This window comes from Notothenia rossii, assembly GCF_949606895.1.
Source record: "Notothenia rossii genome assembly, contig: scaffold_62, whole genome shotgun sequence".
In the NCBI taxonomy this organism is placed as follows: Eukaryota; Metazoa; Chordata; class Actinopteri; order Perciformes; family Nototheniidae; genus Notothenia; species Notothenia rossii.
Window position 1 is genome coordinate 207,685 of NW_027639587.1, and position 12,224 is coordinate 219,908.

Genomic DNA, 12,224 nt, shown 5'->3' on the forward strand with positions numbered 1-12,224 from the left:
GCAGGCTGACACAGAACAGTTCCCCTTCACTACCAAGACACACATCACATTTCCCTTGCAACAACAGTGACACACCATACATAACACGATCAGGTCGCACATGCAAACCAAACCCTAAATATGTGCAGTAACACTGTTGGACAATCTTGTTAAAGTGATATGTTTAGTCATTTCCTTTTCCTGTTACCTGGTAAGGTATTTAGTAATGGTTTATTGTTTGTGTCACCAAATGCTAAAGGAATGTTCAATATCCTCTGCCTTAAATGTTATTTACTTTCAGATAGAAACATCAGCTAAAGAGAAGGGATGTAGATCATTCTCATATGGTTAAGTTTGTACTTTGCAGGCCACCGTAGATGGTGCGCCACCCGGTGACGTATTAAGATAATAGGCATTCAGTTGTTAGTCGGCATGCAACGTACATGTTCACTGTTCATGCTGTGGTCATAAATAAAGCCACCACTTGCCTATGCATTGTGTATTCCTTGTACATACACACATGCATGTATTAAGAAGTATCGACAACTTCTACACTTGTGACCAGCCCGCGCCTTTTTTAATTAAAGTACCCCATTGAACTTTCACAGAGACTCCATTTAGTCTCCTTTTAAAGCTTCTTTCCTGGACGGGAGAATAACGAACAGAGTTTACAGTACTTGTTTAACTTTTGTCTAGTTTCTGAACAGATATGAGGAGCTGTGAGCTCTGAGGGCTAACAGCTAACGGCTGATGTTGGTTTTGTGTTTCGTATTGAAGATGACTTCACGGCTCCGCCTACACTGCGTTACTATAGTTACTGCCCCAGCTACTAAACTGTAATGGAAACGCAGCATAAAGTGAGCCTGGCCTAACAAGGCCTAACGAGGCCTAACTATACCGTACTAGGCCCTGCAATGGAAATGCGCCATAAATGCTTTGTTTTTAGGCCTCTGTTCCTGCAGCACAGAAAATTGGGAGGAAAGGCTAAAACAGCATGCTCCATTAGCCTACATCTCATCTGATTACCTTGCACAAACTATGCGATAACAATTATTTTCTTTTACTTTCATCCATAGCTACTGTTGTAACAATTACCCTTCTTACTGTAGCTTGTCACTAAGAGACATCCTGTTACTTTTCTGTTGGTTGAATCTTTTTAACTTGTAGGGTGAAACAGTGATTGCATATCTTTACGTTTAAGGAATAGTTCTACCTATTTCGTTTTCAAAAGGTTATCAACGTCATTAAAATAAAGCTGGTGTCATGACGTAAAATCGAGGAGAAACAGCTAGCCTGGCTCTTTCCAAAGTTCCAAAATACACCTACCAACACAAGGACTGAGGTTATTATGCCCTAAGACATTTGGATTATTCATTTCAAAAGATATGTGGGTATTTTACATGCTGATTGAATTTATCCTAGATGTATCCATCATTATATAAGTGAATTAAGGAGCTGGGTACATATATTGGTGCCTTGACAATTTGACTTTAAGTAAGAAAGGCCTGTTCCGAACATGATTGTTTAAATGTATTTAAAAATATCAAAAAGCTCAGTACATCCATGTTTGGAAAAATGTCTCATACAAATAAAGTAAAAATGTATCACTATGGGATATACATTTATATTTGACAGATTGCATGACATGTATAACAAAAAATGAAGAGGTTTTTGCATTGTGGAGGCCCTTGCACTCATGTCCCCAATATGTATAAAACGTTGGGTGTTGCCATGGTAACTAACAGCCACTCACTGACACGAGACCTGCCAGAAATAAGGAGGTTGTACCTTTGATGTGTGATTCTGAGGTCATGCACGGTAACAGGTGCCAACATCTGCATGAGCTCCGTGGCCCCGCCTCCATGGGCGCAGCTTCCACCTCCCACCTCGTCCCTCCCCCCGGCCGGCTCACTGCAGTCGAGGCGCTCACTCCGCAGAGTGGATGTGAGTGGATCCCTGCCTGTGCAAAGGAAAAAACAAAAAAACCTCAGTCACTCTCCACTGGATATCCTCGCCTCTGGACGCACTTTTACGCGCGGCTCCAAGATATAAACAAGCTGCACCATCAAAGTTAACATCATCAGGATCGCTTTACTCTGATGTATGTTGCAACATCGAGGAGCCATTTGTCTTTCTGTTCTTTATGCTTCTGGATTTCCATCTGCAAAGTCTCCAGAAAGTGATGAGTCGTGCCAAACCGGGGAGTATGATCTCTGCGTAAACTTATTTTTCGTTTATCCGAACCAAACCATCCGTTAGAAATGCAGATCCTGCTGTACACCGCTGTGCTCCTGTACCTCCAGGAGCGTGCCAGCGCAGAGCCAAAAGCCAAGTGTCCCACGCGCTGCGATGTGAGTACCTGTCCGAGTCCTAGCTGCCCCAGCGGCTACGTGCCCGACCGCTGCAACTGCTGCCTGGTGTGCGCGCAGGCCGAGCTGGAGCCGTGCGGCCGCAAGGAGGACCTGCCCTGCGGAGACGGGCTGGAGTGCAAACAGCCCAACAGCAAGCGGCTCTCCAAGGGCTTCTGCCGGTGCAAGTTCAGGAACGACGTATGTGGCAGCGACGGGAAGTTGTACGGCAACGTGTGCCAGCTGAAGGCCACCAGCAGGAAGGCTCTGCAGCAGGGACATCCGGGCATCACCCAGATCCATAAGGGACCGTGTGAGAACAGCACAGGTATGATTCATGCGTTAAGGCTTTATTTTGTAAACTGAAGCACTTAACAGGTTTGATTGATTATTAATAGCGCCTGAAGAAGAGCCCTTTTTAAAACTACTTATCATTTTAAGTGATGTTGGAAGTTCAAGTAAGTAGGCCTACACAGAGTTTGAACTGGCGGAATACAGATGGGTAAACACAGTCACATTTGGACATAATTCGTCCTCAAGAAAGCACTGACAAGTTTCTAAGAAGAAATGTAATGGATCTGTATAGAACATCTGTATAGATCCTTACAGAATGTGTTAAGTTACGTATGCGTAAAAAACAAATTTTAATATCTGGTCTTACTATCAAGCTAACACATGCAGGTCTGAAAAATGTAAGCAAATTCACAAGTGCATTACATGTTACATGTTTTATCCAAAGCGACTTACATACTCAATACTGTGGGCAATCCCCAGAGGAGCACTTTGGGGTGAAGTGTGTCAGGGACACAGCGACATGCTGACTGCAGTGGGGTTTGAACCTGTGCTCCCCTGATCCGAACACCAACACATAGTCCACTGCCCCACACGCCTCACGCATTAAACTTGCATTCTCTCTAATAGGCAACCAGCAACTTCACTGGTTGAAAAAAGAAGTAGGATTGTATATACATCTATAAGAAACAGTTCTCTCTTGATAAGAGATTACCTTAGGAAATATTTTCCTAATGAGGTTGTTCTTAATTGCCCATTTAAATTATTCTCCAATAATTGAAACTTTTTCAATTTAAAAAGTACTATTTCACATTCAATTGTACTTAGCTCCAGCCTATTGTGCCACTTCTTGTTCCAAAAGCACCAAAATAGTGACGGACAAAAGAACAACATGGCTACAGCCAAAAATAACAAACTCGAGAAAAATGGAATTCACTAAACAGTGGGTGACGTCCACCAGTCTGCTGCTTCAGTATATCAAGTTGACTCATCAGGAGAGTTTGGCCCTACCTAAAGAGAGCAGTGCCCTTTTGATATTCTCAACTCCTCCACATTAATAAGGGCCGGATTAACGGTCACCCAAGTAATGGGTCACAGCTCCAATGAACACTGGTTAAGGGCGAGGTGCAGGTTCTAAAGCCTGTTAAAGCACATCATGAGCAGTTGTTTGGAACAGAGCAGACAGTGAGAATCAACCACACCTATGGGAAAAGTCGTTATTCTTTCCTTCAGACTGGCCTTGATAATTCCTCGACCCAAACCCAGAGTCAGTGGCGAGCCACCAGGGCCCTCTTGGCCCTCTCTGAGGGCCTAAGATATTCTAAAAAATAATATTTGAAAACATTTAAAAAAAAAAGTAAGTACATTGTCAGAATAAGTGAGAAATGAATTTAACTTGTTAGACAGCTATCATACTGAATAAATATTTACTGTGAATGTATGCAAACATTTATGGCATATGGCTGTCTAACAAAAGTTAAATCCATTTCTCACTTATTCTGAGACCCAAAAGTCTGACGACCCTTGGCCCCCCTGCTTCCGGCACCCATGCTGACGAGGATACGTTTATTTCTGCATTCACATGCAGATATGCGTTTATAGAGATTAATGCAAGCTCTGTGCATAACTTTATTTCTAGCTGACTTTCGGTTTGTACTGTGTCGGCAAATCCAGTGTCCAGCTTGTCGCTGTGTGACAACCATTGAACAACGTCATGTTCGTTGCAAACCTGCAAGATTTACCTGTGACAAATGTCAGCGATGTGAACAGAACTGTTGCCCTACTTTCACCTGCACCCAGCAGCAAGCGGGAGAACAATATATCATACAGTCGACACCTAAAACAGTTCACACAGTAATGGAACAGTTGTTAAGCATTATTTTGTCCAACGAGTCTCTACATTATGAATGTGATGTTTGTCTAAACTGCTAAGAAGCTGACAGCTGAGTTAGAACAGAAAGACATGCAGGCCATAATCACTAGACGCGCAAAAGAGGAATATGTGTGTAAGGCTTACATGAACTGAATTGAAACACTGTCCATTAGCTGATTAATAAAGAAGACATTCAAGTCAAAGTTTTAGACATTTTAATTTGTAGCACGCTGTAAATATGGACTATGAACACATGCAATGTGGAAACACACAAATAGGTTTATTCTCAATACTCATAGCATGTATATGAAACAATGACTTTACTGAGAGTGAAGATGACATGAACATAGTTACTGTATGGTACTGAAGACAAAATACAATATATTGCATTTACCTCTTCCTCTAACTCTCTCTCCAAAAGTGGCCTCCATTGTTGTGCACAACAAAGTGTTCAAGCTCAGGTTTCTAAGTGATCTAATTGGTTACATGGCTTTTAACATGTGCATTCTTGGTGCAGGGGCTTGATAATTGAGTGTGGTATTTCAGTGGCAGTGTTTTGCAAACAACACACAGGCTGTCGGTTTTGAATAACGTATCTAATGTAGGCTAAATAAGAGTGAGTAGTTATTTGCAAAAAGTGTATTTTGGAATATCAAACTTAGTGTAAAGCAGACGTTGTGCTTATGATTTAGCATATCTGTTCAATAGATGAAAGGCAACTTGAGTTTAATAATTGTGCCAAAAGTACCAGTTTGTGTCTTGGTAATTGCACAAAGCTGTAATAGGCCACAAATAATCAAATTTTTCTAAAAACACAGCAGCAAAATCTATTTTATCCACCCAAAATGAAAGGCCCCCCTGAAAAAAAAAATTTGCTATTTTAGCATTAAATAACGTACACTTAAACTGATATAGCCTTTTTGGGTGGATAAAATAAATGTTGCTTTTTCCCACGTCCTCAGCAGTACATGGCTCTGCTGTGCCGGGGCTCCTGTATGTTTCTCCATACGACTACTGTAGGTAGTACACTGATATATATATATATAACATACTACCCCACTTCAAAAGGCCAGAACTATCCTCTTAAGGGCAGCTGTTGATGTTCACAACAACAAAAAACGCATGCAGATGGTTGTAGTCTGTAGCCAGACAGTGGTAGATCTGGCCATGGTGGAGCATGGTGGTGGGCAGCGGTGTGACTTCTAGCTGTCATGGTGATGTTCATATGACAAAGGACTGCCAGCTTGAACTTTACCGAGAGCAGAGTCCACTAGTGGCACCTCACAGGGATATATGGTGCAGAAGCCGCAGTGAAGTCCTTGTAGATCCCTGGCACTTTGAGGGCAGACGGATCCAGCAGCTCTCAGAGACATCAACGCATAAACTATTCTGTGTGCATAGCTTACTTTCACATAACTACTAATCTCTCACTTTACTTTCTCCGAAAGTGTTCTCTGCTTTGGATTGCAGACATCCCAGCCATGTTCTCTACCGGCCCTGGTTTTACACACTGTGGGTTTAATCTGGAGTCTAAGGGTATTTTCTCGATTTTTAGATGTTTTCTTAAATCACCTTTTAAATGTATTTCTTCTTTCATGGCACACCATGTGTTAAATATCAAAATGTTCAGGACAATCTCTGGTATTGCTATATATGCAAATTACTCACCTTACAGCACTTTATGATGAGATAAGTAGCTCAAAAGCTTAAAATTTGACATCCGATTTTCGGAAAATCGTCAAAACTCTTGTGAAAACACAAATTTACTCATGTGATCGAATTGTTTTGGTGTTTTGGATTTGGTTACCAAATTCTTAGGATCACAAAAGTGGTGAAATATTTCAATTACACTGTATATAAATGTGTAATTCATGTCTAAAATGAAAATAAATTAATTCGAATTTTGAGTAAAACAGGTGTTTATCACTCTACTTTCACCACAGCAGGGACTGAGATACATTAGGACTGAATAATGACTCCATATTACATACCAAGGTTCTTGTGATGTGTACAAATACAAATTGAGCATTCAAACTTTTTATTCAACCAACAATTTATTATAAATATGTTTTTTTCAACCAACTATTTATATAAGAAACTGGAAAATCTCACCATTTACAATATTGAACATCAGAACTTTCAACAAACTCTTCATTATAAATATCAAGACAGTGTCAAGGGCTTTGTCTGTCTTCCAAAACAGTGGGTCTGGCTGCTGTGAAGATGGGGGTGATGGTGCATGGGCTGCTGTGTAGGTGGGGTGTACAAGTGCTATACGAGACCTCCACGAGACCTCCTTGCTGGCTGGGTTGAAGGTGATGGTTGTGGTGGAGCCTTTGTGCTGAGGTGCATCTTGACCTGGTGGCAGCCGCAGATGGAGGTGGAGGCAGCTGTAGTGATGTTGGTCTGCTGGTCCTTAGTGGTGATGGCTCTGGTGAAGGCCCTTGAGCCACGGTAGATCTTGACCTGGGGGCCGGCACAGATGGATGTTCTGGCTCCTGGATAAACGCCGCCTGTGGGCCACTAGGCCCAGGCAGCTGTGAAACCTCTCTGTAAAACAAATTAAAATGTAGGACAATAATTACTGCATTGAAATAAAGTTCAAGTAAAATGTTACTCAAGCACAAATAACAATGCACACATAAAAAGAAAGTTTAGGAGATTGGACAGGAGTCTCTCTCTCTCTCTCTCTCTCTCTCTCTCTCACACACACACACACACACACACACACACACACAGGTATTTCCAGTTACTTTACATTCAGTATACAATCACAGACACACATATACATAGGCTACATCTGATTACAAAGTCTCATCTGTACAGGACGGAAAAATAATCACAGGCACACATATAAATCAATCTATGACAAAGTCTCATCTGTACAGAACAGTATGATAAAATAATCACAGGCACACATATAAATAAATCTATGACAGCCTACAAAACAGTATGATACAATAATCGATGGCAAAAACATGTCTATAGCCACTGTAAATGTCTCCGTTGTGGGACGAATAAATGACTAATTTAATCATCAACACATGTAATCTCACTTTTACACACCAAAATAACGTTAACACAGAGTAAACGTTTGCTAATGGAGTCTATTTTGTCCAAAGAAAAAGTTCATGACTATTGATAAAAAATGTATCAATAAACCTATTGCTACTTTTCGCGGTATTCCCCACACATTGCCAGTACACTATTACACTTATTAGTAGGGGTGCACCGAATGGGAAATTCTTGGCCGAAACCGATACCGAAAATAGGAAACAGTTGGTTGAAAACCGAATGCCGAAAGGCCGAAAATGATTAATAGAAATATATATATATATATATATATAATGTATACATTTTTTACCAATGTTATTCAGCTGCCGGATTATGGAAAAAGACATGATTATGGCAAAACTTAACTTAAATAATAATCACTATTATGGGTCCATAAAACATTTATTCAGCACTTTTGAATGCATACAGTACATTAATTCCAAGTCAAGAGCATTTTATTTTCTCTGTTGGATAACTACAACAAAGTGCATTCAGAACAAAGCCAAGGTGCTTTAAAACTGCATAAACATCTAGGCCAGTAGGCCTACAACAAAATAGTGTAAATAAAGACTGTAACAGCCAGGCCTTCAACAACAACAAATGCACCTATAAGTGCATGCATACAAATGTGCAAACTGGATAAATCCACATGAATGTAACTATTTACAAATGAAATTACAGTTGAATTTCAAGAATCTGTAAATAAGGCTGTCTGTCCTCATAAACAAAGTAGTAAACATTGTATAAAGATACATAAAGTGAAAACTGGATACAAAATCCACAATCAATTACAAATTAAATTAGAATTTCAAGAATCTGCAAATAAGGTGGTCTGTCCCATAGGTCTGTCCTCATGAGCAATGTAAACAACATTGTATCATTTAGATACCGAAAGTACAATATATTGAACACTGTGCTGCTGTCATTTCCCACTAATGATAACCTGAGATGGTGAATTATAACTCACAATGAAAATTGTTCAGGAAAGTGGGTATAGAGTAGACATGTAGAACTAGATAAGCTTATGATAAGCCAGCCTTGTCTACTTATTAAGGAAAAGTGGGAGGTTATTTTTAATGAACAGTAGCTTCTCTGCTTTATCAGCCATAAGTCTGTTCCTCTTCTCATCAAGCACATGAGAGGCAGCGCTGAACAGTCTCTCGCTGTCAGTGCTTGTGATTTGATCTTACTCCGCATATTTGTCCGGGTGTTTTGATTTCAAGTGGTGGAGTAATCCCGAAGTGGTGAAAGTCTTTGCAGTTACACCCCCTCGAGAAATGTCAGCTGAACACGTTTTACAAATCGCAATCCGCGCCTCTTTCGCTGATATTTTTAAATATCTCCAAGCGCCAGACATGTTGGCTGTGAGCCAGCCGCGAGCATGGTCGCGCGCCGTGCTTGTCGCCGCGTTTTGATTACGTCATCACAACAACACGTTAGCTTACCAACGTAACCCTGTTCCCTGACATTCGGTGATATTTTTTCGGTGCTAAAACCCTTTCGGCCGAAAGCCGAAAGGGCCTTTTGAACCATTTTCGGCCGATAATTTTCGGCAGCCGAATATTCGGTGCATCCCTACTTATTAGTACACTTACCCATGTCCAAATCGATCTTTGTTGTTGTCTTTGTATTCTTCTTCAGAAGAAGAGTCGAAAACTTCAGGTTCTGAGGCTCTATCTTCACTGCTGCTAGCGAAAAAAATCTCTAGCGAAGTAGGCGACTGTAAAGTTTTAAGCCATTTTCTGTCTCTCTCTTTCTCCTCAAAGACGTAAACTGATGGGAGACACGTGATTTATGTTCTTTTTTACTTGGCGGGTAGGTCCTTAGTAATTTCTCGATGTCCATTGGTCATTTCAGACGGCTGCCGGTCGAGATTTCCTTGACGGACACACGAATCCACCAATCCCACACAGTGTAAAGTCAAGCTGCTTTGAGCGGCCATATTGGCTGCTGTGCCCTGGATACAGTCTCACAGGAAATACCGCGGGAAAGCTACACTTTCAGCGATTCCGCGGATGTCTGAATCATATTTCTACACCTTATAATCGAAAATATATGATTAATGTATGTAAATTATGCGGACTTGGACGTGCCGGCGCGTCCACCGACTGCAGATGGTTAAGCAATATATAGAAATGATGAGATGATGTGTGTATGAGACATGATGAGTGTGTAGTTTTAGTATTTGAATTACAATTACATTATTCTCAGACTTGCCATAGTTCTTGGTTTGTACCACTGCTGCTCTGTACAGCTGAGTACTGGGGACCCACTGGGAGTCATGTGACTGGAGCACGTCACACCTGCAGCCATGATGCTCCAGCTCAACGGGGGTCGAGTCTTTCAGCCCCACCTGTAAGAAGAGAAACAAAATAAATACGGATTCAGTTTGCTTTGTATTATTTATTTTAGGGTAACATTTTGGTTTAATAACATTGTGCTATTTGAAGGAGTAAATAAGAAGTCATATATTTTTCCCCAACATTTTTTTATACTTACAACTTCTTATACAGACTGATATGAATTGATTTACTTTTATACTATGAACGAAGAAAAATTACTCTTTAACAACAGAACAGGAACAAAACACAACTGTGACCTCTGTGCAGCACACACAGACCAGTCAGTCCATTTCTGGGGAGTAGCGGAGTAGCTAGTAACCTTGTGCTAGTTATATTAAAGTTTATATTTTACTATTGGCTGTGTCTAACCTGTCTAAAATGAGCCGAATCCCCAGGAACATGTTGAACCAGACAGTAACAACACTTCATCCTGAACTCACTGTGGGTTTTTTCATGGACCTGCAGCATAACACCTCCCTGACACATACAAAATACAAAGTATGTTTATTAAGAATGCCCATACTGTCCCTCCTCTGTCTTTCAATGTAGTCAAACTTGTTGAATAAAAACAATAAGTTTAATGTTACAGGAATAAAAGCTTAATTACTCACCCTCCTAATTGTAGACGTAACTTCACAAGTACAACTTGAAACATTTCTCCCGCTTGCTGCTGGGTGCAGGTGAAAGTAGGTCGACATTTTTGTTTACATCGCTGACATTTGTCACAGGTAAATGTTGTAGGTATCGCAACAAACATGACGTTGTCACACAGCGTCAAGCTGGACACTGGATTGACCAAATAACTACACACTCTTATTTACATTCGACACGTTGTTCAAAACCGACAGCCTGTGTGTTGTTTGCAAAACACTGCCATTGAAATACCACACTCAAATATCAAGCCCCTGCACCCAGAATGCACATGTTAAAAGCCATGTAACCAATTAGATCACTTAGAAACCTGAGCTTGAACACTTTGTTGTGCACAACAATGCCACAACAATGTCCACTTTTGGAGAGAGAGTTAGAGGAAGAGGTAAATGCAATATATTGTATTTTGTCTTCAGTACCATACAGTAACTATGTTCATGTCATCTTCACTCTCATTAAAGTCATTGTTTCTGATACATGCTATGAGTATTGAGAATAAACCTATTTGTGTGTTTCCACATTGCATGTGTTCATTCATAGTCCATATTTACAGCGTGCTACAAATGAAAATGCCTAAAACTTTGACTTGAATGTCTTGTTTATTAATCAACTAATGGACAGTGTTTCAATTCAGTTCATGTAAGCCTTACACACATATTCCTCTTTTGCGCGTCTAGTGATTATGGCCTGCATGTCTTTCTGTTCCTGCTCAGCTGTCAGCTTCTTAGCAGTTTAGACAAACATCACATTCATAATGTAGAGACTAGTTGGACAAAATAAGGCTTAACAACGGTTACATTACTGTGTGAACTGTTTTAGGGGTCGACTATGATATCGTTCTCCCGCTTGCTGCTGGGTGCAGGTGAAAGTAGGGCGACAGTTCTGTTCACATCGCTGACATTTGTCACAGGTAAATCTTGCAGGTATCCACAAACATGATGTTGTCACACAGCGACAAGCTGGACACTGGATTTGACGACACAGTACAAACCGGAAGTCAGCTAAATAAAGTTTTGCAAAGATTACGTGTATTCTCTATAAACGCATATCTGCATGTGAATGCAGAAATAAACGTATCCTCGTCAGCATGGGCGCCGGAAGCGGGGGGGCCAAGGGTCGTCAGACTTCTGGGTTTCAGCCAGGATTGAACTTTTACAGCATTGCCATTATAGCATCGTGTCTTTTATTTTGAAATATGTTCTTTAACTTCTGGTCCACCGGACTTTTTTTCTTCATTCTTCTATAGAGGGGCGAAGTCACGCCCATCTACTTCCGGTCCATGGGACCCCGGAAGCGAAAAATTATACATTGAATTCAATGGAGAGAGAAAACGTATCTTTTGATCCCGTTTGAATTGTGCCACGAACTACACATATGATGTTTGACAAACTTAAACAATCATTTCCATGTCAAAAAAGTCACATTTTGTCATAAAACTGTTGAAATATAAGACTATGAAAAATACGCGACTACAAAGACTACAAATCCCAAATCCCATTCTGGGTCGCGTAAGTGATGTCACAGGCGATAATGCTCCAAATGGTTGCGACTCGTAATTAAAGCAAAGAAGAAGAAGAAGATTTCATAACTGATTTATTTCCTCCAACAAATATAAGAGATTGCTCAAATAAATTCACTTTTACAAGATGCCTGTGTGCTTTGTACCATGTTGTAATCACAAAAGTG

General features: G+C 40.6%; 1 protein-coding gene across 1 annotated transcript in view; it reads left to right on the forward strand.

Moving 5' to 3' along the window:
* The first annotated feature begins 1,905 nt into the window (after nucleotides 1–1,905).
* Nucleotides 1,906–12,224, forward strand: part of htra3b (HtrA serine peptidase 3b) — a 36,251-nt gene continuing 25,932 nt past the window's right edge. Inside the window, exon 1 of the mRNA XM_079695916.1 lies at nucleotides 1,906–2,655. Coding sequence (XP_079552042.1) covers nucleotides 2,241–2,655 — 415 coding nt within the window. The 5' untranslated portion in view covers nucleotides 1,906–2,240. The remainder of the gene's footprint in view (nucleotides 2,656–12,224) is intronic.